At 48.3% G+C, this 27699-nt stretch overlaps 2 protein-coding genes across 7 annotated transcripts; one reads left to right on the forward strand and one right to left on the reverse strand.

Annotated features, from left to right (window-relative positions):
- The first annotated feature begins 1117 nt into the window (after nucleotides 1-1117).
- Nucleotides 1118-7589, forward strand: spopla (speckle type BTB/POZ protein like a). 6 transcript variants are annotated; one of them, XM_029846292.1, is made up of 12 exons: nucleotides 1327-1576; nucleotides 1807-1961; nucleotides 2890-3025; nucleotides 3131-3252; nucleotides 3322-3473; nucleotides 3566-3693; nucleotides 4109-4286; nucleotides 4563-4618; nucleotides 4707-4838; nucleotides 5262-5404; nucleotides 5508-5561; nucleotides 6094-7589. In XM_029846292.1, exons 1-12 carry the CDS (start codon nucleotides 1568-1570, stop codon nucleotides 6236-6238), a joined length of 1410 nt encoding a protein of 469 aa, XP_029702152.1. In that variant the 5' UTR covers nucleotides 1327-1567; the 3' UTR covers nucleotides 6239-7589. The 6 variants fall into 6 exon arrangements, with proteins under 6 accessions (XP_029702165.1, XP_029702181.1, XP_029702152.1 ...); XM_029846300.1 differs by having other exon boundaries at nucleotides 1329-1576; nucleotides 2890-3007; XM_029846305.1 differs by lacking the exons at nucleotides 1327-1576; nucleotides 1807-1961 and adding an exon at nucleotides 1118-1318.
- A 2079-nt stretch (nucleotides 7590-9668) lies between these two features.
- nxph2a (neurexophilin 2a) lies at nucleotides 9669-23230 on the reverse strand. Its single transcript, XM_011611613.2, has 3 exons — nucleotides 22675-23230; nucleotides 22444-22593; nucleotides 9669-11314 (listed from the first exon to the last, which is right to left on the reverse strand). The coding sequence occupies exons 2-3, from the start codon at nucleotides 22486-22488 to the stop codon at nucleotides 10568-10570; spliced, it is 792 nt and encodes a 263-aa protein (XP_011609915.1). The 5' UTR covers nucleotides 22489-22593; nucleotides 22675-23230; the 3' UTR covers nucleotides 9669-10567.
- Nucleotides 23231-27699: the final 4469 nt, after the last annotated feature.

Genomic DNA, 27699 nt, shown 5'->3' on the forward strand with positions numbered 1-27699 from the left:
TGACTGTTTTCTGCAGGTTTTAGCATGCTAGGCTAGGCTAGGTGTGTTTGATGTGGATGCTGCTGAGCCTCAGACCATCAGCCATTCTAGGAAGCACCAGCCGGACCAAGTGTTTGTTCTGCACCCCCGCACAGAAATGGGCTTTGTATGGCAGCCACGTGTCTGGATATGAATTACTTTCTTCTGAATCCCTTTTTGTGCTGGTGAACGCCTGGTGAGAGGTGATTAGTGGTGCGGTTTGATGTGTTGCACCTGTGGTTCAAATGTAGCCTCATTTACTGTGATTTTAAAATAATTGGACACAACATTTCAAATGTATCATTAGAAGCAGGCAAAACCTTTTAACTTTCTACCTCATTTCTTCACATTTAAAGACTTTCAGCCTTGAATTATATTTGGTTGATAAAGTAATTTTGAAGCACGTATATTTAGAGTCGGGGACAAAACATGGACGGAGGGGCCGGAACCTTCCAACATTCCCTTGAGCAAGGTACAGCCCCCCAAAACGAATAAAGCGGTCAAGAAAATGAGATTATAGTTGCATCCTGCTCACGCAGCAGCTTTTATATGCAGAAATATCTTTGTTTAAATGGATCAAATGTGTTTTCACTGTGCTTGAGGTTGTTTCTTATTGCGCAATATGCTTTTTATTTTGACAGACCTTTACTTACTTACTGCAGCCAACACGTGCACACCTTAACCTTTGCACTGTGTGCGATACTTGACCTTAAATTAGAAAAGGTCACTGAAAAGACAGTAATGGGAGTCAATCCAAGCGCACCAACACATGCACGCGTGTCCCATAACCCAATAAACTTCCGTCTTAGTTTCCCCTCCATCAACAATGGCTGCAAAACGTGCACCCAGACAACGTGCACCCTAAAAACACGCAGTTGAGGGCGACTGAACCTGACTAAGAACCCGTTTGCAAAGGTTCTACCGTGACATTGACCCCTGAAACCACCCCAACACCCCTAACCCCCCCCCTAAACACAGAAGCGACACACTGGCGCGCATAATTCGTGCGTGATAACGCTGGATCATTGCTGCGCCGCGGAGCTCGAGGATGTTGTCAAATCCTGGCGCATGCGCAGTAGAAACACAGCGTTTATTCCCCCCTCCCTTCCCTGCTTCGGAAGCCGCTAGCATCTAGACAGTTGTAAGCATAGATTGTTAGCTAGTACAGTTATAAATTAGACAAAGAAAGCTTGTAAAGAGGTTGATTAAAAGGTGTTCAAAGTAGCGGAGGGTCCCGGGACTGATAGTGACACGAAGCCATATGTGCTATTTGATATATATGGAAGTATGAAATTGAAAGGTACGCCTTCACCGTGTCTTTTTAAACTTTTTTGTGAGCAGCCAGTGCAGAGATTAGCTTTAGCTTGCTGCTAGTTAGCCGTCGTTGTTTTCCCCATCGCTAGAATGTACCAGGTGAGGGTTTACGTTAGCCTGATTAGTTAGCAGGCTGTCACAGGAATCAGCGAAGGCCCTTTGTTTTACACCGGGAATTGTGAGGTTTATGCAGTACCGTGTTTGCATTTTGGATGTTTTTTCCCCCTAGTTTGTGATGCAGCTGGTGAGTAACATAACCGATACGGGCCAACTCTGGAGTGTTATTATAAGGGCAAATGTATTGTTAAGGCTCTGCGTTAAGCTAGCTGGCCCGTGTTATATGCGCTTTGCGGTTTAAGGCTCGATTGAAGTTAATATTAATGTTGCTGTTGCGAACATTGTTAGCATGAGCTAGCTGCGTGCGCATTTCGCACAGTTTCCCGATTTGTGCCGTCGCATTTCGTGTTTACACAGATGCTTTCGCGAACACTGGACACGAATGAAAAAGTTGAAGCCGCGCAGCTGATGGTTTGGAGAGGAGCGTTGATGCTTAGCCGACGGCGCGCTAACGCCGGGTTCTTGCACCGAACTCTATCAAACGCATTTTCCTTGTGGCTTCCTTTAATAAGGTAAAGTGCACAACACGCAGCGGTCCGAATCGGTCGCGGTATTAACGGGTTAACTTGATAGGAAGCGTCTGCCTCTTGGAATTTACGCATTAGCATGAGCGCAGCTAACGCGTTAGCACAAGAAGTTGCAGGTGATTTGGGAGGCCGAGGCGTCAGTTTTATCTGGAATATTAAAAGCCTGGCAAGTCTAAATGACACCCGTCGACACGGTGTTTGCCCCCCCCACCCCGCGGGGCTACACGTGTGCATGTTACAACCTGGTGGTGCACGGTGATGAACCGCTCCTGAAATTACGTGGCAGTGTTGTCATATTTGTGGTTTGAGAGCAGATTGGTAGTTTATTGACACTTGGGTTGTTGTCACGACTGCTTTATTTGTCTGGCTGGATGCTGAGAGCCTTCATAAGCTCAGATCATTAAAGATTTGAGTTGTTTCTGCTGAAATGTGTTGACATTCTTATATTCCATATTCCCTCCTCTGCATTGGGAGATAATAAACAATATTAAACAGTCGTGCACATAAAATCAAGTATTCTGAGAGAAACTAGTGATTATACATGCAAACATGGGACGGCGTCGCTGAATGAAAGCGTATTATTGTGTTAAAGTTTGGTTGTAAAGCGGCTCTTTGGCCAAATGTCGTTATTTCCTGGAATATCCAGATGATAAACCTGTGTAATTGTGTTAGTTTGTTTATGGTTCTGATCAAAAACTGCCTGGATTTTATCTGCAGTGTCATTTAATGTTGGTAAGAAACTAGATCTCATGACTGAAGGTCTGAGATTGCCCCCCCCACCCGCCCCCCCCATTTAGACGTTTCTGATAATTAGTAATTAAATAATCTGCTTGATTTTGGCGCAGCTGAAATCGACGTTTGTGCGTCTGTTCTTCCCCCGTTGAACTCGCCCCTTCATGTTTGTGACCGCCAGTGTTTTCCGGACTCCAGCAAGTGTTGCCTCCGACTTGGTGATGTCTCGGGTTCCCACCCCCCCCCCTAACGGGGAGATGGCGAGCGGACCTGTGGCAGAGAGCTGGTGTTACACGCAGGTATCGGCAGAACTCCAGGTGTCACTTTCAAACGTTTTGAGAGGTTTTCCTTTTGTTTGTTTGTTTGTTTGTTTTGAAGTCTCGAAGCTAAAACGGCGCCTGTGGGTTTGGTCGTATTTCCAGGTCAAAGTTGTGAAGTTCTCCTACATGTGGACCATCAACAACTTTAGTTTCTGCAGAGAGGAAATGGGGGAGGTGTTGAAGAGCTCGACCTTTTCCTCTGGTCCCAACGACAAGATGAAGTGGTGAGTGCTGGTCCGACCCGGATCTCCGGGTGTCCCGGACGGTCACTGACGCCGCGTCCTCTGTCCCAGGTGCTTGAGAGTCAACCCAAAGGGCCTCGACGACGAGAGCAAAGATTACCTCTCGCTGTATTTACTTCTTGTTAGTTGTCCAAAAAGTGAAGTCAGGGCAAAGTTCAAGTTCTCTTTGCTTAATGCGAAGAGGGAGGAGACGAAAGCGATGGGTGAGTCCGCTGCCGCCGCCGCCGCCACCTTCACGGCCCGGTTCTGCCAACGGAGCCTCGTCCGCTAACCTCTCTGATGCGTTCTCTTCCAGAAAGCCAAAGAGCTTATAGGTTTGTCCAAGGCAAAGACTGGGGCTTCAAGAAGTTCATACGAAGAGATTTCCTTCTTGATGAAGCCAACGGCCTCTTACCGGATGACAAGCTGACGCTTTTCTGCGAGGTAACCGCTCCGTTTCCCCCCCGCCGTCAGACTTTAGTGGCGCTTTGACAGAGCTGCCACTAAAAAAGGCATTTGGGGCGAGATTGTGCTCTGGGAGGCGTCGCAGGGGAGCAGCGGCGAGGCCGTGGAGGGAGGTAGCGCGGCGCTAATGTAACATAAATCCAAGAGGCCATCGCTCCGTATCGGGAAGTGTTCCGTCGGCATCTGAACGGCTCCTCGGGAAGTGCGTGTCGACATGAATGAAGGAAAACGCCAAACAAGCAAACAAAACTTTCCCTGAGTTCCCACACCGGCTCCTTCGTCGCTTTGATGAGCAAAGTGCACGTGGAGGAGCAGCGCAGCGCCGTTGGTGATCAGTTTTAACTTCATTTAAACGTGTGTTGGCTCTGCCACCCCCTCCCCATCCCCCCCCCAGGTGAGCGTTGTCCAGGACTCCGTCAACATCTCAGGCCAGTCCAACATGAACATGCTGAAGGTGCCCGAGTGTCAGCTGTCCGACGACCTGGGGAGCCTGTGGGAGCAGTCGCGCTTCACCGACTGCAGCCTGTGGGTCCGAGGGCAGGAGTTCAAAGCCCACAGAGCCATCCTCGCAGGTGGGTGCACAGCACAGAGGCCCCCCCGTCACCGAAAAAGGGGGCGTGGCCTCCGCAGACGCCACATACGAGAGCGCTGACAAAGCTGCAGTGGTGAGGATTTCTCCAGATTTAAGGGATCATGGAGTCACAGAGTCACAGCTCAGATAATGTTTGTTCCTTTGGATCAGGCAGTAAAGCGGTCGCCTGCATCCGGCCCGCAGGATGACATCAGCGCGTCCGTCGTAATAACTGCTGACGCGTGTTAACGTGAACCCGTCTGTGTGTGTTTGACAGCGAGGTCGCCGGTGTTTAAAGCCATGTTTGAACACGAGATGAAGGACACTAAGAAGGTAAGAACGCCAGAACCAACGCGGGAGGGGGGGGGGGTGGGTTCTGCTCACGGACACGGAGCGACACCTCTGTTTCTCTCGCCAACAGTTTTTCCAGAACCGGGTCGACATCGCCGACATCGAGCCCGACGTCTTTAAGGAAATGATGCGGTTCGTTTACACGGGGAGGGCGCCGAACCTGGAGAAGATGGCGGATAATTTACTGGCAGCTGCAGACAAAGTGAGATTTGAACGTCGGAGGCCGCAGAAACGGGCGGAATGATTTAAAAATGCTGATTTAATCCCGATAACATCGAGCGTTTTATGTGACGAGGGATTATTTAAACCTTTTGTTCTGTCCTAATGCTTGTTTTAGCTCGTTAGCCTCACGTCTCCTCATGTGCCGCTCAGCCGGCCTTTGTTTACACGGCAGAAACATTTTAGAAGAGGTTTCACAGGAAATAATTATTCCGATAATGACTAATTAGGATGTTTATTTTTTTTTAAAAAAAAGCACTTTCCTCTAAAATGTGATGTTTGGAACATTCAAGAGGAAGTCAAACAGCAGATTCCTCCTTATGAGCAGAGCCGGTGTCAGAACATTCCCAGTGTAACCTGTGTGTGTGTGTGTGTGTGTGTGTGTCCCCCCCCCCCCCCCCCCCAGTATGCTCTTAAGCGTTTAAAGGTCATGTGTGAAGAGGCCTTGTGCAACAGCCTCTCGGTGGAGAACGTGGCCGACACCCTCATCCTCGCTGATTTGCACAGCGCCGAGCAGCTCAAAGCACAAGCCATAGATTTTATCAACAGGCGAGTATCGAAGAGGAGGGAAAAGAAAACTCCGGTGATAAATTCCCGCTGCCATTTCTGTTTACCGGCCCTGAATGCTTACCTTTTTATCTCCTCGCCATAGGTGCAGTGTCCTGAGACAGCTGGGCTGTAAAGATGGAAAGAACTGGAATAGCAAGTATGTAATTAGCTGATATATGTGACACAAGATTAATAACACCTTCTTATCTCTTCCCACTACCAGATGCATTAGAATTCATTGTTTTAGCCCAGGCAGACGGGATGGTGGGGGGGGGGGGGGGGGGGGGGTGGGGGTGGGGGTTGCCTTTTCACGTCTGGAGCTCCGTATCTTTGTATCCGAGTTATTAATAGACTCGTACCTGGATAAACCCCAGCGGTGGCGTATTAGCAGGATTCAGAGGGAAGCGGATCGTCCACTTCTGGAGTGTTTCTCTTCCCGATGACGTCGCGTTTGTCGCGGGGCACCTTGGAGGCTCGTTTCCACGTCCGACGCGTGAGGGCGCGTCGCTCCCGCGCCAGGTTCGACCGGCGCTCGGGAAGCTCTAATGGCCCCTTTCAAGTTTACCGTGCGACTCGCAAATCAAGCCCCGGTTATTTGCCCGGCCATTACCATCCCATTTATGCTTATTGATTTTTAATGTGCACATTCTCACGTCTGAGTGTTAACTTCATTTCGCTTGTGCTTACAGCCACGCTACAGATATAATGGAGACCGCAGGCTGGAAGTCAATGATCCAATCCCATCCTCATTTGGTAGCCGAGGCCTTCCGAGCTCTGGCTTCAGCACAGTGCCCACCCTTTGGTCCTCCCAGGAAGCGTCTAAAACAGTCCTGACTTCCCGAGCGTGGCCCGGGACGGTGACGGAGGGTCTGCTAAAGAAGGACTAGTGAGGGTTTTACTCTTATTTCCACCAAAACTGCGCACACTTGAATAAAGAAGAGTGGAGCTTCCTGGCCGGGGGCGTGGGGAGGCCGGCACGGCAGATTAGGGGGGGAAAAAACAAACTGGTGACGGTGACGCCGGCTTGTTCTGCTGCCTGAGTCCAAACCAGTTTAGCCTGGGTGGCAAGCCAAGCCGCTCGCCCGCGTTTTTTCTTTATTTTTTCCTGTAATTCTGAAACTGGCCTTAATATATCTGCCATTGCTCCGGTCGTGCTCCGGAGAACTGTCGGTTTTACTCTGTGCCTGCCTTGTCACGAAGACCAGGCCTTCACCAGGTTGCACTAGTTCCCATGAATAGTCATTTTGATATGGAGTTCTATAGGAACGTAATAAAGGTTTAACTAAGTGGGAAATATTATATATTTGTAATGTTTAGCCCGTTTTGTGACTAGACATGGAGAAGCATGAACACTTTCAGTGCAAGGTCAGTTCTTTACACTTTTTAAAAGATGTGTATGCCCCATATTGATGGCACCATTTCTATGTAAATGATAGTCGAACCATCTTCTGAAGACCAACGTACAGGAAAGTCTATTGCGTATTTGTGTGTGTGTGGGGGGGAAACCTGCCGTTATGAGGACCCAGCGTCGACCCCGATCCAGCATAGATGACAGGAAGGCCCTGATATCGAAAACCATCGCAAGTATTTACTCGCGCTCCCATTTTTTGAATGGATCATACATCTGTGAACTGTTCTAGATGAGAATTGAGAATTATTGTCCTTTAGTATTGCCAACTTTCAAATATATATCCTGAATATATCGTGGTTAACTCAAAGTGGAGAGACTAATGCATGGTCAAGTTCTCGTCAAAGAAAGTGTCCAAGTACCAATTTTGTTGGCTTTTTCTTTGTTTTTTTTTTTAAAAAAATACCTTCTTTTCTGCAATTATCTGACATATTTGTGCAGAATTAAATAATTATGTGGGGAAAAAAAGAAGCCCTTCCTCTAACATGCTTGGATACGTGCAGGATGCTGAGCATCTCTTCTACCGGCAATGTTGTGCGTCTGAACGGGCGGGAGGGAGGGGTGTGTATGTATGTGTGTGTGTGGGGGGGGGGGGGTCGTCATGTCCATTCAGTCAGTCTCGTATGTAGCGTGGTGTGACCGACACTTCAGCAGCGGCTCGTCTTCCCGCCGTGCGCCTCGATCGAGCCTCCTGTTGAAAACGTGTCGATTCTGGAACAGAAAAACAAAGCTGTTTGCAAGGATGCCTGCATTAACCCATTAAACCATTTTCCAGCACCTCCCAGTCTTCTGTGTTACCTCGGCGTGAGTTCAGGGTGAAACCAGGAGTTTCTTGTTCTCAGACGGACGCCGCGGCGACCCCCCCCCCATCCCCCCCCCCCCCCCACGCTAATCAGAAGAGAATCTGCTTGAAGTGCGTTTAATGTTCGACCCACTACAGCGTCGTGTGTGTAGCTGCTCAGCGTTGGCTCTAATTAAAGTGAGCAACTCAGGTGTGTGTGTGTGTGTGTGTGTGTGCGTGTGCGAGCGAGCGTGTCCGTCCGTCCTGACGGCATCTCTTCTCCAACCTTTTATCTCCATCATTGTTTTCACTGCTGACTCCAGCTTGGAAGGTTAAAAGATGCCTTCAGGGGAAATTTCAGAGTTTGAAAAAAAAAACCAAAACACGACAATTATGTGAAGATTAGACAACAGAGCCGTCCCGTCGATGTGAGATTGCTTTCATTTAAAGCCTTTAACTGCATCCTGCTGGTGATCATGTGGGTTTTATGTGTCACCACAGCTGGAGGAAGCTTCTCTGGACCGACGGCTTTTGCAGATGATTGACGCGCAAATGTGGAAGAGAAATTGTTTTGTTTGAACACGGCCAGCCAGTGCTCTACTGCCCCCCCCCCCCCAAACACTTAACATATCCGTGATGCTTAAAATTCTGTTGTTAATGGCATTGAAATTAGTCTTTTAAAGTGAAATCAAAGCTTTCTCTTCGAAGAAATTCTAAAAATGGATGTTTTGCAATTTAAAAATGCAGTGAGCACAAACAAATCCGAGAACTTTCCAGCCACTGATGATAGAATTTGACCTTATTTTGCAACGGAGGTTTAAAATCTGAGTTTCCTTTTGATTCTTAAACAACGGCTGAGACAGCCGAGGACACGCCCACGCCGCCCCTCATCGTGGCGTGGAAGAGGGATGAAGCGGGCGTGAAGCTTCATCCTCCCGACCTCTCCGTTCATGTTGTCAACATCTGCTGCCGTGGAAAATCCCAGAAAGTGAAATGTACGTTAACCCCCACCTTAGTTTGCCTCACATTTGGATGTGTGCAGCGTGAACGCCGCCGCCGCCGCTCCAGGAGCGGGGGCCTCATCCTGATCAGATAAGAGTAATGGAAGCGAATGAAAAGACCCGAGTCCCTGATGGCCACAGCGAAATGGATGTGCTCCCTGAGGTGTACCTCTGGTATCATCCACGCCTGTGGACACAGATTTATTACCCATTAAAAAGCGGCGCCCTTAAAACGGCGTGTTTATCCAGTTGAGGAGTCCTGGTAGGAATGAAATGAGACGAGCGGCCGACTCACTGTTGACAACGTGCTGCTGCTGTAAGGTCAAATAACTTTAATGCCATTAAATCCTAAATTCATCTCTTCCGGAAAAAAAACAAACAAAAACACCCCGGTGGAAATGTAATATTTTAAAAAAAGAACATTTCTTTTACTTACACTATACACACAGCATTTTTCTCTATTTTACAGGGGAAAAAAATAAGATCAAGCAGGCGGGAAATCAATGAACAACAGTAAAATCTGCCAGGATCACAAACTGGAAATCAAAGCATCTATATTCTTCTACGTCATCTACGGGAGTTGCTGGAACACCAAAAATAGGGAGTAGTATAGTTACTGGTATATATATATGGATACGTATATATGTGGTTCTTTGGAAAAATCGGAATAAATCCACACTTTTACTCTGAAGCCATAAATAAACACATCGAGGAACAAGTTGATACACAGCATTTGTACAAAGAAGGAAAACAACATGGATCCACTCGGACTCTACTGTACACCTCATCTTAATTTCCCGGGGGTCAGGGGTCACCCCGGGTGTGCGCCGTTGACATTTTTTTTTTTTTAAACACAAAATCACTGGCGGTCGCTAATTTGAAGCACATTTACACGACTCCACTGTACAACGGGGAAGGGGGGGGGCAGGCGTCTCACATTGAAGATTCGTTCTTTTCAGGATTTGGCTTCCTCCCCTCCTGCTCCTCTTAAATGAAGTTAATTAAAGCCTCTTAAAGGGAGGTGGCGCCGGGGCCGCGGCGGAGCCGTGACAGAGTGCTTCTAATTGTCTGCCGGAGCCACTAAACCCACCTGTCCCGCCATTATCACTTATCCCCGCCACCATCTCCCCCGACACGCTAATCCACCCACGGGCCTGGTCTTGCCGGCTGACTACGAGCCGCAGGAGAGGCGCCAGCGGTGAAGTTATCCACAAACGAGCATAGATTTATGATTTCTCTACTTTAGATTGATTAGCCGGGTCGGGATGAGTACGTTTGTAATCACTCGCTTCACTTCATTTCACACTGTTACGAACAAAATGATTCTGGCCTTCTGATTCAGAGGACCCTAAAAAGAAATTAATTTAGCTAAATTAATCTAGCCTCCCTGCCTTTGTTCTGTTAACCGGTATGGATGGAAGCCAGCAGCGCTTCTTTTATAGCCAACGCCCCCATATGACTTATCCCCTAATGTAAACGGTTTGGTTTTGTGTCCGTTTGAATACGTTCAAATGTCTCAATGTTGCAGTAATTTGCGCGGTTCCGAGTCCTGTCGTGATGAGGAAACTTTTCTTTCTTTTTTTTTTACCAAAATAGCATCAATTCACACGGGCGCAGAAGTCTGTGTGCACTTTAGAGGAGGAGGCTGCGTGCCTATGGACTAGCCTTGGAGAAAACATCTGGACAGCATGCTAATTACACCAGTGGTTTACAGAGAACATGTGCCGTTGCGAAGGGGAGGAGTCACCCAGGGTTGGTAGCTAGCTCGGAATCCCAAATCAACCCCTAGAACCGAGTCCCTGGATACCCAACTATCTCAGCCCTTGCCAATCGTCTGCCATTCAATGCGGCGCCTTTAACATCCTGCACTTCCTGCAACGGGTTCGAGATATTTAGGTAGGAGGAGACAAGGTGCTTAGAGGCTGGCGTTGTTGGAGGGCAAATTAAAGGGTCACAGATGAAGCGCAGCTGGCTCATCCTGTGGAGGAGTAGGGCGTGTCGCTATGGTAATTGTAGTCGGGACATACCTTTTGCACCAGTTTATAGTCCACACTGTAAAAGGCTATATAGATGCATATGACTTTGAATGGTTTGGAGCACAGCCAGGAGACGTGGCTCTGCGTCTGCTCCTGATAGCAGACCTTGGAGGTGTCGAAGCCGCACAGCGCGGTCTTCTTGTTGCGGTCGGTCTTCTCGTACTCGATGCGACAGTTGAACGATTTGGTGTCTTTGGTCTCCAGCGTGGACTGCTGGGCGATCTCGAACTCCACCACCTTGGAGGGCGGCACCAGGCTGACCGACACGTTGCCCAGGCCCGTGGAGTTGTGGCGGAAGTACACGCTGAAGGTGCCGTTCCCGTGGTCCACGATCTTCCCGGTGATCAGCAGGTTGAGCTTGACCGTCTTGATGTTGGAGTGGAAGTCCCCCCAGCCGAACATCTTTTTGAACTTGCCGGTCTTGACGATCGGCCTGCGTTTAGTTCTGGCTTGAACCCCTTGAACATCTGTCTGGTTAGATAACCAGTCCCAGAAGTCCTCCATGTTCTGTAAATATGTAATTTCCCTCATGTCGCTCTTGAACCCGGGGGAACCCCTGGCAAACAAACGGAGGGGGTTGAGTATCCGCGGGCTGGCCCCCGTGGGAGAAGTCTTCTCTTCGGTTATGCCGTCGCTCCATTCGATAAGCTCCGTGGCTCTTTCCTGCACTTTCCCGCACGTAACCTTTGGAGAAAGCACGGAAAAGTTGGTGAGACACCCTCAAAGTCAGAACACCTTTGAGAAGCACGATTACTCAACACGCTAACTTAGCGCCGCGGTCGCTCGGCTCGTGGTTCATGCCCAATCGTCCGCGGATCCACGTGCGAGGGGAAAATCAAGAAAATTCCACAGTGATCGACAACTTCTCGTAAGCACCCTGTAAATGTCACGGCGCCAGAGTTTAAAAGGAAAAATGACTGAGTGCGACGCGTTACTGAAAATACAGAAAGGTCACAACAGCCACTTTACTCCTTGGCAAAAAATCAATCAAACGATCCAGTTAGCTTTAAATTTTCTAAACTCTTTGTAAAAAGACTTGTTAACAGTAGACCAGGCTTGAACCCCCCCCAAGTTTTTATACCGTCATTTTAGTTAAACGATGAGTTTTAGTCCGTTTTTCCACTAATAGTGACTTTAGCTGTTTCCTCAAGTGTGAGCAGCTCGACACCCAGAAGAATGGACTTTATTTAGTAGATCTTCCCTGTTAATAATCCCCCCCCCCCCCCCGCTGCAGTTAAAAAGGGGAACCATTTAATCTGTGGCCGGTGCAGAGCAGTGATCAGCACGTCCGTCATCGGTCTACCTGGAGGAGAACCGACAGCTGATCCGTCTTGGTCTGTCTCCTCACGTCTCTTCCTGCCCTCACATTCAATTACACTTTTCACAGGAATCTCAAGACTTTTAGTCAAATGATCAAATCAAATGATTCCATAGTGAACACACATGCTGACTGGAAAAGTCCTGTTAAAGAACAAAAAGTGCGCCGCTTGAGTAAAGTTACGGCAACAACGCACAACACAACACCCAGAGTGCAATTTTCTTCTGACTTTTCAGTTTACGTGACAGTAAAATCCTAAATGGGATTTAACATCGGCAGTGTCACTCGCTCACACCCGATGCCTCTAAACTTTAGCCCGGAATGGTTCCCAACAATGAAGCAGGCCTGGTAATGTGCGGCGCCGCCTGCTAATCCCAACGTGGCAACGAAGCGCCATCCCCGGTTGTACCTCAAATCCCTGCGAGCTTCAGCAGCAATTCCTGGTCCACTTCAGATAAAGCTTTCATAATTCACGGCAATGAGCTTAGCTGCTTTTATTAGTAATTAGCAGTGCCGGCTTTTCCTCGGGCCTGGCTGGGGGGATCACTGAGCGAGGCAGATGTTGAAAGCACCGAGCAGCGGCTGTTGGAGTTCTCAGAGATGCTGAGCGTTACTTCTACGCTAATTATAATTTCGCTGTAAGCCTGAGCGTACAAAGTTAACAAACTAGGTCTGACAGACTCGGGTTTGTTTTGCTTCCCTGCAAACATTCCCCTCGGCGCCGAGCCGCCACGTGCAGCTTTACCTTTAACCAACTGTGCGTCCGCGTCGCAGGAAGCAGGACGTAATGGCGCTCTGGACGTGTAATGTGAAATCAATGCGTGGCTCACGGTCAGTAAGCCTGGCTCGTCCATCAGCCGTCACAATGCTTAATTAAGACAGTGGCTCCTTGTAAACACAGATGAATGAGCCAACGCGGTAATAATGTCCTTTTATGCTGCTCGCCACATCAAAGTCATTTAATCAGCCAATTCTACCGGCTGTATTCCCTCATTGACGCCGCCACTCGGTAATCCCTCATGTGGGCTCGCCTGCTAATTTGATTTGACTGTCGCAGCGTCACAATGCCAGGCCGGGTGGAACCTGCGGGCTGCAGCGGAGCGCCGGAACGTGGCGTTAGGCCGTTACAGGCGAGGCGTCAGAGGTGAGGCGAAGGAAGAGAAAGAAACAAAGCCTGTCTTTGGGTGTAAATCTCAGGTGAGCTTTGCGTCGGGCGATTATAATGAAAACGGGAGCGGCGTTAAAGTATGATGAGCAACTGTGGAAATTGCTGTGACAACAAGGGGATCAGGAGGGGGATATATAATACTTAAACGCCCCGAAAGAGATGAAGCTCGGGGAACTTGAAAGCTTGCAGTGACACGCAGGCTTTGCTGTACCCCCCCCCCCCGTGCACACATGCAGCAGCCACATTAACAGCCTGGCTTCACTCACTGCTGCATTTCCAAAAGAAAAGAAAAAAAGACCCCCCCCCCCCCGAAAAAGAGGCTAAATCCGAGTTTTTGTACAACAAGATGCAGCGGCGAAACAAAAAGAGGCAAGGTCTGATGAAGGAGAATCTACAAAAGCTTAATTAAGATTTCTTAATCGGCGCTGCTGTGCTCCAGGCGTTCCGGAGTGACTTGAAACAAGACGTTATTATGATAATAACTGCAGTCTTACGGAGCCGGGGAAGGAAAAAAAAGCCCAGCAGACCTCGTTTCAGCAGGCGAGGAGGCTGCTGGAGAACCCTGCGAGGCCACCGCCGCGACGCCACCTGACCTTTGCACCCGTGGGCAGGGACGCCGTCACAACGATCTGTCCTCGATTCACGATGCCGCGTGCGCCAAAATCGAGCGCGTCTGTAGCGTGTTTAGCTGAATCGAACGCATTTATCATCGTTTAGCAGCACTGCTGAGAGCTGCAGCCTCAAACTGTTGGGATGCTTCTCTGGGAACAACCCAAATTAAATCCAAAGGCTGTGAAGCAGCTTAAATGAGCATTCGGACACATCCGACTGACCCGTCTAATGTAACGGAGACGGCGCCGTTACTGAAAACAAAACTGTGCAGCAGTGGTTCATTTACGCCCCGCACGGAGGCGAGCGCCCAAACGGGGGAAGAGTTCATCCTTGGGAGCGTCTGTGCACGTTTTGTCTCCCTGGCGGAGACCTTCCCTTTTTGTTCCCTTTTTGATATCAAGGAGAAAAATTGACTTTAGGACCGGAGGCAGCTTGATAAATTGCCTGAACGCCGTCGGCCTTTTATCCTACAACACAAACAATTATTGCAGATCTTGTCATCAGATTCTTGTGCTGTATATGTGTCAAAAACACACTCAGAGATTGATAGCGCAACATATTTTCACTGCTTATTCTCCCTTTTAGCTCCTGTCTCCCACATCCTAGAAGGACGCCCGGCCGGGCAGAAGCCAGAACTCAGACCCTCCTCTCTTAAACGCCGTCTATGTTCTGTGGTGTTAAATACAGATCGCGGGCTCCTCAACGTGAGGAAGAATGGGCGCTCCTCTGTAATGAGCATTATGGAGCTGGCTGTCTGCTTGTCCCGTGGGTAGACATATCTTTTAGAGGGCTGACATAAAGGTAATTGCCACGGTGACCACAACTAGCCTCTAGAAAGTTATTAAGAAGCCAGTGACATCTGGCTTCTGGATCATAAGAAGAGCTGCCGTTAAAGCGTGCGCGCCGTGATCAGACAGCCCGTCCGTGATGGTTTCTTGGCCGCGGGCAAGGCTGCGGTGATGGAATCTCTCTCAACCTGCCTCGGCTGAAAATGCAGCCCCATTTATAAGGCGAGGGCTATATTTCATGCTCTCTTTTTTTCAGAGGGCGGGGTGAGAGAGTTCCTCCAATGGGCGAGCGAAAATTATGTTATTGTTGATGCTTTTTGTGGAATTTTTTCCAGGCGCAGAAGCTCTTATATGCATCTGGGGGGAAATTGGTTTCAGGCGTCGTTCTCACAAATAAACAAAATGGGCAATTAACCTGCTCATCAGTGCAGCCGGAGCAGTTCCAACGATGCGCCCGGCTGTTCTTCATGGATTTATCTGTGCAAATTGACCTCACTTTGGTGGTGCCATTCATTTCTCTGCTAATTTTCTGTGTCCAAAGCTTCATTAACTTGATGCACTTCAGCGCAGTGGAAATCTGGACATTCCACAGAAATTAAACCGGCCTCGCCGCCGTCTGGCTCTGCCGCGGCACCTGAGCGGCTCAAACTGGATGGACGGCAGCCGGCTCGGCTTGACATGACAAGCGACTGCTCTCGCATTAAACCCCCCCCCCCACTTCTCTCCCCTGGCCGTCTTCCTCCTGATGTTGCTGGATACATCATTTATAATGATTCACACCCTGAGCTGGTTCCAGGAGAGACGGCCCTGGAGGCACCTTTGGGGCTCATGGAGCGAGGTGGGGGGGTTCTGAACGTCTCTGAAGATTGGTGCTCAAATCGCCGAACAGCCTCACGCTCTGAAGCCATCACTTTTAATCAGAGGCTGTCCGGTGAAACACATGGCAGGTGCTTCAGCGCTGAGGTGGTTTGCAACAACCAATCCACAACGGGACACCTCACCATTCACAGGCCGATGTGACTGGTGAGTGTGTGTGTGTGTGTGTGTGTGTGTGTGTGTGTGTGGCACATCTCCTCGCCTATAATCCATCAGACCATTACCGCCTGACCTCTGTGAGAACAAGCCTCAATATACTAAACACTCACACTTAAGCTGCTATAGATCCAGTATTGAATTTGCAGCTTAATTTATCATCACATCCTGGGAATTATTTAGTTGAGAATACCGACGGTGTGAAATTTACTCATTAATGACTCCACATGGCACGGTGACATAAAATCTGCTGCGTGGTCACAGCGACAGCCGATCCCGTCGACACAAACCAGACTGGCGTCTCTCTCCGATGAAACGAATGCTGACGGCAGTCGCTGGGAAAACAGAGCGCTAAGTGGAAAGTGCTAATGATGTTGTCGCGGCCGCATCGCGCCAGCAGCAGCAGCGTCTCTTTATTCCCACCGAGCAGATCTTGTTGACAGACATTACTTATTGTGCAAACACGGCTGAGAGGTGTGAAAGTCTGTTCATTAGTAGTGTGATGTTGAACAACTGTTGGCACCAAAATTTAAGGAAACGTTAGCATAGCGCTGACAATGATTGCCCCATTTATTTATTTTTAAAATGGGGAATCAGCCAAAAATCCTTTGTGTGAGTGTGTGTCCTCCAAATACATAAAAAAGAGGGAGTGTTCAGGTGTGTTGTCACCTAACAGACAGGCAGAAATGAAGAGCGTGACGGCTGCATCGATCAATCTAATGACACCCGACGAGAGAGCCGTTTCCTCAAAGCTACAGGAGGTTCAGATGAAATATAACGGCAGTTTAATAACGCCTGCAACTTATTACCAGTGTCTTAGGCCAGCATTCATTCTGCACAAGCGTCCTTGAATCAGACCATTTAAAGCGAGATCTGACCTGGGACCCAAAGGTGGCTTTACATGCAGCACACCGACAACAGCAGCAGCAGTTAATGCTGTTGGTAGGAAAAAGAAATAAAAACAAGGGGGGAAAAAAAAACACCATTCTGTGCCTGTAATAACTTTTGTGAGAAGAAAAGGTGGGGGTGTTGCTGCTTCTCAATAAAATCAATAAGGAGATTCCAGCGGTATACTCAAGGACACTGCAAAACAGTTGCTGCAAAGCACAAACACACAGGCTTGTCTTGGCGCTGATAGCCAGAGCGACCGTCCGCCACAGTCCAACCCCGGCCACCGGGGGCGCTAACGGTGCAAATGTTCCTTTAGCTGCAGAAGACGTCGCGTGGGTTCATCAATTGAGACTGTTTGCGATTCTCAGTCCATACACTCGCTGTTCCCTGTGCTTTAGAGAGAGATTAGAAAGCTCTGATAGGTGTTTACCTCATATGAGAAGCTAATATTGCTCATGGCTGCGATTCCTGCGTTTGCGAGCATGTTGAGGGAAAATGTGATCTGTCTCAGAGCTGCCTGCATCTGCCGATTAGCATAAATCACGCCACGTATCATAACCCTCCTGTGGCTTTCATAAATCATACGATGGGAGTTTGTCCTCCCACCAATACTAATAACACCTCGGATATCTGAGGATTATATGTTGGGGACTCTTCGTCGCAGCTATTTTTCTGAATCAAAGTCAGCGTCTGTGTGCTGCTTTTAGTCGGTTCAGTAAAAACTCCCGAAATTCCCGCTCGTTAAGGGGAAAAATCTCTTCGTGGTGCCGACGTTTGTGTTTCACCACCACGGTAGATTTTCCCTCCGATCAGATCGGGAATCATGACGTCATTTTCCTTTATTTTTAGGAATATTCAAGAGAAAAGACAATTTGGCGATAAAGATAAATCATTTCTGTCACCAGAGTTGTAAATTGAGCTCATTACTGAACCATGAATAAAGCATTTTCAAGCTTATTAACGTAAACTTCCAGTGTTTGTGTTATATTTCCAAATGTTTTCACTCTGTTATTGATGTATATCGAAGAGACTTAAGTTAAACAGCATTTAGTCACCACTGTAATTGGAATTTCCAACATTAACGTTAACTATTTTGGGTTTTATGACACATTTACACCCCAACATGTTTGAAGTCATTGCAATTAGAGCAAAAACCCAGAATAATGCATCAGTAATTGGTAAGCATTAAGAGTGTTTTGTACGTGTATAATGTGAACCAGAAACTCGTAATAAACATCAACTTCATAATAAACATATTTACATCCATCACTAGCAGAGAGGCAGGGGTGGAGTAAAAACGGGATCATGTGAGCTGCTGTGGAAATTTCCATGTGTCTGAGCTGTCAGGTGTTCCAGTGAAGATCCCACTCCAAGTGAGGAGCCTCCAGGTAATCTGGATACTCCTGTTATCTCAGCAGCTGCCAGGTCTGACAGCAGCTAAAGCCCTGAACACTTCACTTTTGGGCGAGTGTTACCTTTCAACGCATCATCACTTTCATAATCCCCTTACATGGTCAAAGCGTCATCTTCGGCGTCGGCTCCTGACACCTGAAGCACACCTCTGTCTGATAGCAGGGATCCGAGAGGATAATACCACCCAGCCGGAATTACCGTTCTCTTGACCTCAGCCTCATTTGTACAAACTTGCTGGCGATAAGTCGCCTAACGCTCAGCTGCGACATCTCCTGCCCCCCCACCACCCCTCCTCTTTAGAAATTCAATGTTTTACCGCCACGTGTGTCGACTTGCTCCAACATGCGTCCGCTAAATGTGACAGAACAAATGCTTCTGTTCTCAAACAGTCGGCTTTGAAGAGGAAAACAAGAGCTGGAAAGACGGCGTTTCCTCTCCCGTGCGAGAGGCTCTGATACATGAAAGAGGCCGGCAGAGACAGAGGGGAGCTGACGGAGCTTTGTTAGCGCTGGAAAGAACCAAAAGGAAGGCCTCGGAGCCGGGAGGCAGAGTCGGGAATGCGGCAGTGAGAACAATCAGCAAAGAGATTTATGGTATTTATTCACACCTTTTCCTTCCACCCAAAAGAAATGCTGTTTTAATTAAGGAGGTCGATCACGTTCCACAGCTCCGACATGTCGGATGATTGCTTTTTTTTCTCTTTTTTTTTAGCTGGCAACCAAACCTGATGGTAATTAGGAGCCATATATGTCAAACGTTTGGGGTAAAAAAAAGGCTGCAAAGGCAGAAACGTTCTGCGCCACTGACATTTGGGGGGGGGGAGAGTAACAGGACCGTTTTAATAACTACAACTAAAGAGTGAGGCTCCTTCAGACCAGACGCCGCCTCTAAATACCAGGAAACGATCGCCGCCGCCGCAGAAGCCCCGCAGGCAGCGAAGGAGCCGCTAAACGGCGAGGCCCTGCATCACAGGCTGCCGGATGTTCCTGACCGAGCAGAGCGGTAATGACAACGCTGCAAGGTAGATCTGAGGCGGCACGCCGCACATCAAAATTCATAGCAGTGGACCGAGGGCGGGAAGCTCAGCGCCATATTAAACACGCTGTGCATTTCCTGCACCGGATCCACCACAATGGGGGGGGGGGGGCGTTCATCCCAACACTCGTCAGAACAAAGGCCAAACTTTTAACTCTCACACCTTTAGCTTCAGTCGCTACTTATTAAAGAGGCTACATGATGCTCTATTTTCCCGGAAAATGAGCTCCATGTTCCCCAAATCGGAATATTTTTTTAAAAATGTGAACCTTTGCTGGAGGTAACCGTGCTCCAATAATGGTGTGACCTCCATCGCTACCGTAAAGGTCACAGCACGCGTCTTTATTGGCAATCACGGGACACATCTCTGCCTCATAAGTAGATCGCCGGCTGCTGCCATTGGTGTATGATTGGAAAAGTGGCTGTCGATACAACCGGCGGTGTCGACAAGTGTCGTTTGAGGGATTTAACCAGCAAGGGAAAAAAAGAAAGAAGGAACCCGACACAGGCTTCAGAGAGGTGAGACAACACGGGTCCCAGACTGCAAATGCCACAGACAACATTATTTATTGGGGATTATCTGGTCTGGAAACACCGGTGACCCCAATATGAGCACAGATACGCATCGGAAGCGTGTAAGCTCCAAAAAATGATTCCTGAAAGACGCCGTTACGGCCGCGCGAGGCCTCTCCGCTCCCCCGCTCCACGTTTAATCGCCCCTGCCGACATTTCGGCGTCTGCCAAGTTTTCCGGCCGATTTCTCTGCTGGGTTTTCCTCCTGAAGCTCCGGCCGCTCTTCCTACTCACTTCTCATACAAGGCAAATTCCGAGAGCAGAATGTGAAGAATATAAACACATTTTCTCTCTCTCTCTCTCTTTTATTGTCCAGAGGGGTGATGGTGGGGGGGTGGGGGGTTCGGGGGGGTTAGTGGTGAGGAGGAGCTGGGGTGGGGTTGGAGGGGGGCACAGGGGGCTGGGCGGCGGGGTCTGTAAAAGAGACGAGGACCTTATCACAGCGCAGCAGCTCTGTAATTCGCCGCCGTGATAAAGTGGCAGTGCGGAAAACCTTACAAGGCTGGCACAATCCAAAGACGGATTAGGTTTTTCTGACATAAGCTTCCTGAAAAACTAATCAATCAGGCCGTGCAGCATTATCAGAAGCGTGAGATTAAAGAACTGCTCCTAATCCCCCCCCCACTGTACATTTTATTACACTTCCCAGTGTTGGTTGCCTTTAAACACAGCGTAAATAAATAATGAAAAAAGAAAAAAAAAAGGGAACCTAATTGAGCATGGGGAGGGAAGTGGGTTAAAGAGCCCTTCGAGAGGGAATCTGTGGAATTTGTGTTTTGTTATGAAGATGGGGATGAAACTGTCGTCCTTGTCGGGGACTGCTTTGACTTTGAGTGGCGCCGCTCCGCCATGCTGCCGAGAGCGAGTTCAGAAAGCAGGAAAGGAGGAAAGAAAGAAGGAAAGGAAGAAGGAAAGGAAGAAAGAAATAGAACAAACTGTTAAAAAAAAAGGATTTTTGTATTTTCCCCTTCATCAAACCCTTAAAACCTTAAACTGCGCTTACATTAGCGTCTCCACAGAGTCAGGAAGGGCAATAATGAATGCTAATTCCTTTAAGGAGTGACTTGTAAGCCGTGGAATGCTGCATGTCGGAGCTGCAGGGTTAAACTCCAACAACCATGTCCACTTTAATGGGAATTTGTCTCCTCTCCACCTTCTCCCTCCATCCCGGTGCGCTGACGTCGCGCCCAGGCGCCCGACGCTAAAGGGGGGCGACGGTTTAATAAAATTAAAACGCACCTTCCTGCACATGATCCCGAACGGCGCCGGGGGCTTAAAGAAGCACGGAGCATAAAGGAAGGGCGTCGGCAGACAGTAAGTTCTGTCAAGTGTGTTTTATCATCATCTATATTGTTCCGCCGCCACCGCCAACAGAGTAACGGCAGCAGATGTCAAGGGGGAGAATGGATTCTCCGAGGACGGCTTTGACCCTCTTATTTGTCCCTGGGGAGCAGCACAGATGCTCAGGCTGGCGCTACACTTTCACCGCTGGATTCCTGTCTGGATCCTCCCCATCTGGCGGAGTAAACACCCCCGACTGGGGCTCTTTACCAATGTTCACGCATCTGCAGCATCTTCTCCAGTCAGAATCCTACACAGCTGATGGTCCCTATAAACAAACTCTGATAAGTCTTCTGGTGTATTGATAAGAGCCAGTTAGGCAGCATCGGGTCTGCTGGGAGGGAAGCCATCGAGGCTGATAGAGGACTCCTCGAGGGAGGCGGCCCCGCTCTCTCTCTCTCTCTCTCCCCCTCTTTCCCTCTGTCTCTCGCCCTCTGGAGGCCGAGCTCCCAACAGGCTGATTACAAAAGCCTGAGCAGACAGCACTTTGCATCTGCGCAGTTCAAGGCTATCGTTAAGTCCTCTTTGAGGATAATGCAGATGTAAAGGAGCTTCTTCAATCACACGGCATTTTCTTTTCTGGGTCTGATCAGAGATTCCACAAAGCGAGGATAATCACCGTTAAACCCTCGTATTATTCCTGAAGAGGAAGTTCGAACAGACCTTCACATCTGTAATATTTACTTGACAAGCTCAATTCTGCAAAAAGGGTTGTTTTTTTTAATACGAGGCGATTTTATCTAAAAGCAACAAACCTGAGGTAAATAAAACATCCTGTCTTGCGCAGACACAAAAAGGCTTTAAGAACATGTCGTTTCTGCAATTTTCATCCTTATTTCTCACTTATATTCTTATTTTAAACTTCCGGCCTCCAACAGCAACCCTCCCGGGGTCAAACACAGAGGTCAAACCATGTTCAAGTCTGGGAAAAAAACGGAATTCAGAGCGGGAGCGTGGATGAGAGGGCGGACCGGAGCGAGGACTGAGGAGCCAAACACCGAAACCACCACAGCCAAACGAATAGGAACCAAATGGAAGGAAAAAACCTCTCACATGAGTTCACGGACATCACTTTACATCCAGCAAAATAGGGAAATAAAAACACTCGCGGAGAAATACTGTTTACGACACTAAACACCCAGTTTAAACACCCATTTTAAATCTGGTTTTCCATATGTGTGTGTTTTTACACACCGATAAATGTTTTATTCAAAACGCTAATGTGGCCGGATTCCAGAAAAACAGTGATTTAAGTCGAACTGCTCTGCAAAATTAAACCCAGCCGCTGTTATTCATATAAATATTCAGAGAAAACTGTGTTATTTCAAAAAACATTGTGGGGGGAAAAGTGTTAATTAAAAGGGTACTTTGGTGCGTTAATAGCCCGGAAATTCCAATAACACAAAACAAGCTTAGCCTCATATAAGACTTAATGGGGGGGTTCGTGTCGGCCAGTAAATTTGCTGTTAATGAATCTGTCAATTAAAATTTCACGCTCGCAATTTATTGAGTCGTCATTCGGCGACCGCGATAAGAAGCAGAATGCGAATATAATTAGACGAGAGGGGAACAAATGTGATCCCAGGAAGGAGGAAAATGCGCGGAAATCAAAGTTCGCGGGTTCATCTGGGGCTCGTCTCACCTGGAGCAGGAGGAGAAGCAGGGGGATTGTCCGCAGGGCTCTCATCTTCACCGACTTCTCGACTTATTCGGAACGAGTGGGGCTAAAATCCTCTCTGGCAGCTTCGGAGAGGGACAGACGCGCACGCCGCTGAAGCATCGCTGTGATCAGCTGCGAGACAAGCGCACACCTTCACTCAAAACACACGCGAATCACAGCACATTGAAAAAGAACAGAACTTTTCCTTCTTACAGTAGCGCAGAGGTGATGTTGGGCAATTCGGTCTGAATCATCCCCGTTCGATCCGCACGCCGGCGCATAAAATCCTCACGAACGTCTCAGCTCACTTGAGTAAACCGACACAATCCTCTGGTTTAAGTTGCGAAGGGAGCCGGGAGAGAAGCACAAGCTGCGGTATATTTCCCTCAACTTGGTATCTCGCGTCACTGACGCGGTGCTGCTGCGTGCAGGTCGCGCAGCCAACTGCGCCCGTCCGCTGCGCGCTCTCCTCAGCTCAACTTCAGTGCGCAAAACGCGTGTGCTGCGCGTCTGGAGAGGTCGGCGCGCATCCGTGTGGAGAGGCAGAGCAGATATGTGCATTTGGAGTCTTGCTCCCTCTGTCTGTTGCACCCTGATGTCATTGTTGTTAGGATTTGTTCAGCAAAACGTCCACGTTTTTAACCCTTTGGAGGTTTTAGACTTGCAGCCTGGCTGCTTCAACTGGTACTTTTCAGCTTGTGCTGTCCCATTTGTTAAAGATGGAGGAGCAAGTAAACGCAAGAGTCCCGTTGTTTCCCTAATTACGTCGGTGATTTGTAGTCTGTGACAATGTAAAGGTCTACAAAATGCACACAGTTTTTAATAGAGTCGTACAAATATCTTAAAAAACGAGTGCGCGAGGGATTATTCAGCGTTATTATACCAGAAATGAATTAATATTGAATGATTTTGAGAATTGGGCGACTCTGCAGCACAGATTCCTAAAGTTCAGGTGTGGTCCTGAAGGTAACACAGGGCACTTACGGTCGATCCTGCCGACTAAACAAGAATTTCGCCATTCGCGTGACTTTGGCGCCCTCGCGTGGCTAAAGTGCAGCGCTACACCAAGCGGAGAAAATACTTCCACTCAGTGTACACATTGACAAACACGCTTGACAAAATCCAAAAATCTACTAACTCCAAATAATAAGAAACAGGAATACAAAGAAAATTGGAAATGAAACAAGAGTTCTTACTAGATTTTACACTACTAAGGGGAAGTGATCTCACTAGGATCGTTTCCTTTCCAGATGCCACTATTATGTGACATGTTTTATGGGTTTAAAATGTCTCACAATAAAAAACTCCCATCTAATCACAACCACTTGTTGGCCAGATTTGCATGAACTCAGCCAGACAATCAAGTGAGACTGTCAGACAAGTGGCAAACAGCCATCGCCACACATCAGAAGTGATGACGCCTCTTGGATGAGAGGTGAACCATCTCCAAGGAACTCAAAGGGTCCAGCCGCTATGATTCACCCACCAGAAGCATCAACAGATATGCTTTTCTTGCTGTTTTCTGGTGCTTGACAGCAGAAGAGGAACTCCCCTTTTGACGCTCCATGGTGAATGTGGACTGAAGTGGCAAATCAACAATAATGGGAGCACCTGGCTGTCATTGCTGCTGCTTTATTGTCAAAAACATTGTGACTGCAGCTTCATGTGGAAGTGCAATGACCTGCCAGCACTTTTCCGTCGCTGGCTGACAGCAGGTTCGTAACCCTACAATGAATGGAGTCATGTGACGTGACGCAGGAAGGGGACGGAGCCCCGGGTTCCTGATGCCAGCTCATCTCTTGGCTTTTCTCTCTTTGTTTGGACAGGAAGCTGCCGCTTGTTGTAATGGTAGAGCACACAGTCAGAGATCAGTCTGCAGATGTGTGTTTTTTTCTCACATACTCATGTGTAACATAGGTCTTTGAGGAAGATTGCGCAATGTACCGAGTCGAACCTGTGTAGATGACCCGGAGCATCTAGAGTTGAGCCTCTTTTGACGGGTTGATGATTATTTTCTTAACCTCTTTTTGTAGTTGTACCTATAGAGTCCACTAGAGGGCACCAGCCACATCATCAGCCACAACCTTGGAGGTTGACCTGAGTTATTTGGGTCAAGGGTTGACCGTTCTTTGGGTCTCCTCCCAACATTTGAATCAGCTGAGTTGTTGGTGGGTTCTGGATGGACCTGTGAATAGGGTTATTCTGCATGGGAAGGGATTTGACTGCACTGTAGGTCTCTGATGCCTTAACACACACACACACACACACACACACACACACACACACACACACCTCTACTTATCTGTCATGCTGTTTTCCTCTTAGAAAAGTGTGAAGATCTGTTAGATTACCACCCTGTCCCTGAATACATGAAGGTTGGTTTTATTCTTTAAAAAAATCTGTAGCTTCTTATAACTAAGTAGTTCCCAGGTCTTCTACATAATTGATGAGTTTACTTTGTTGCCTCTTCATTGTTTACTAATTTGTGGAGTTTTCCATTACAGTATATTAAATATGTACAGTTTTCTGAATCTTTGGTCGCTGAGAAGTGAAGTCCTTGGTTTACTGAAGCCACAAATGCTTATATAGGGCCCAGGGTGGACCCGGACGTCCCCGTGAAAGTGGTTAAGATGACGAGACATTTTTCTTGACTCACACGCAGGCTGTGACTGAACGTTAGCAACTAGTTCAGCCTTTTGGCATAAATGATTTTAGTGGTTTCTATTCATTTACAGCAAAGGCTCACCCATGTTTAACCTGCCACATTTGAGCTAAAGCAAGTGCACAATGAGCAACATGATTGATAGATCTGCATTTTTCTCCTGCTCAAAGGGGCCCATTCACGGCCCAACGGCCTTGTGTGTCTTGTGTGACATTTGCACACACTTGTCTCAGTGAACAAGACAAAGAAGACGTGACTTTTAACAACCATCACCTGGAACAAGCTTCACCCTCCTGCAGAGGTCTGAACTCTGAACGCTGATAACACGCCGCCTAACAGGCTTTCACCTCTGCTGTGATAAATGTCACTGGAGATATGAGCTGATTAGCTCTTAACACGAACCTATCTCCTCCTGGTCGACAACGCTGGTCACGGAATTATCATAAAACATGTCCTAATGATCTGGTTTTGACATTTGAGATTGGAGATGAAACAGAAAATATTAATAATTAAATCTTTACTAGTTGTTGAGTAATGTGAAATTGTTCTGAAAGTGTTGCTTTTTACCCCCCCACCTCCGTGGAAATATGTTGGAACCAACAATGGTCCTTTCCTTTGTCTAAGGGTGGAAGAGCGTGGAAGGAAGAGCAGGAAGTTTGGTTCTGAGAATGTGGGCCCGGCCCGGTCAGCAGGCGGCACTTCCACCAATTCTGACCCGACGGAGGAGGAGAGAGCGACTCAGCTGCTGGAACATAACCCCAACAGTTCAGCCTCACCAGGAATAAATGATTATTAAGTGCACGTGGGCGCTGCGCAGGTTGTGAAACACCCCCCTCAACACACACACACACACACACACACACACACACACACACACACACGCACACACACACACACACACACACGCACACACACACACACACAGTTCAGCGTTGCATAAGAGCTGCCTCATTCTGTTTAAGGATAGTAATTAATGTTGTAATAACAACGATTTGTCATCTGTTGGGACACAAGTGCTGGTGAATGAGCTCTGTCAGAGAATTCCGCTAATCTCAGGGTGGTTGAGGTGGAGGTGGTTGAGCGGACAGCAATCAGGGGGACTCTAGGACCCCCCCCCACCTCAGATTGATTCTTCCTTAAAGACCCCCCTCCCCCTCTCGGTTTGAAGTCACTTCCCATTTCTCGCTTCGCTCAGGCACAAACCTCTGGAAGAGTTATCCTGATTGCTTAAACAGACAACAAACACCCATGCCCCCCCCCCCACCCCCCCAATGTTCCTCCTCTGTAGATACAAATAAACAGAATAAGAGAAAACACATGCGCGTGTGTCCCAGAGACTTCTCGTCTCTTTGAGGGGGCGTAAACGCTCCGTGCTCAGGTTTCCTCTCAGGTTGTTTTCTTTTTAAATGAGGCTTAACTTAGTGGAGCAATCAGAGCAGATCATGCTACGTGTATGTGTGTGTGTGTGTGTGTGTGTGTGTGTGTGGGGGGGGGGGGGGGGGGGGGGGGGGGGGGGGGGGTCATGTGTATGCCAAGCCCTAACTTCCCCCTCCCCCCTTTACTCACAGAATGAACGAGCTGCACGAACTGGGACCCTGAAGCAGGGGGAAGCAGGAACAGCTGGACAAGAGAGATTTGTAGTTTTCTCAGCTGTTAATCCTTTCACACACACAGACACACACACACACAGACACACACACACACACACACACACACAGACACACACACACACACACACACAGACACACGCACACACACACAGACACACACACACACACAGACACACACACACACACACACACACAGACCAAAGCACTGTCATTCAAACTTCCCCGTCTTCAAATGTGTGCAACAGTTGCTCTTCAGCCCTTCAGCTGGAGCCAGAGCTTGCAGAACATTCCATTAATCGCTCCCGTTTGATGTTATCGTCTCCCTCCACTGGGGCGGCGCTGGTGTTTGCTTACAGCTGCCTTTGCACGCTATCCTCCCCACCATAATGGGCGTAGGTACACCTGTGCGTGTGAAGGGAGGCCTTAAAAAACCTGGAGGTTAGAAAAGGCACGCAAGGGCCTTTTCACCTCCCCCCCCCCTCCACACACACACGCACACGCAGAGGGAGGAGAAACGGGGAGGCAAAGCAGCTAAAGTAAACAGAGGGAACTTTGTACCGATGATTAGCCTGAACATGCAGAGCCACCGTGACTTGCAGGACTTAAAAAAAAACCATACGAACGTGACGTGAACGTGGACGGAACAACTTCACGGGCAGGAAAAATGGGAACGCACGTCGGGAAAAGCTGAAAGCGCACGGCGAGTGTTGATCTGAAATTGGACCCTTTTCCACCAAAGACCAGAGGGAATCTCTGCTCTCTGTCTGATTACATAATAGCCCTTTTGCAAACACAGCCTCAACTTCCTGGAGAACCTCACCACACACACACACACACGCACACACACTCCCTCTCCCTCTCTGTCACACACACACACACACACTCCCTCTCCCTCTCTCTCTCTCTCTCTCACACACACACTCCCTCTCTCTCTCACACACACACACACACGCCCACAAATAAAGA

This window comes from Takifugu rubripes, chromosome 1 (genome assembly GCF_901000725.2).
Source record: "Takifugu rubripes chromosome 1, fTakRub1.2, whole genome shotgun sequence".
NCBI lineage: Eukaryota > Metazoa > Chordata > Actinopteri > Tetraodontiformes > Tetraodontidae > Takifugu > Takifugu rubripes.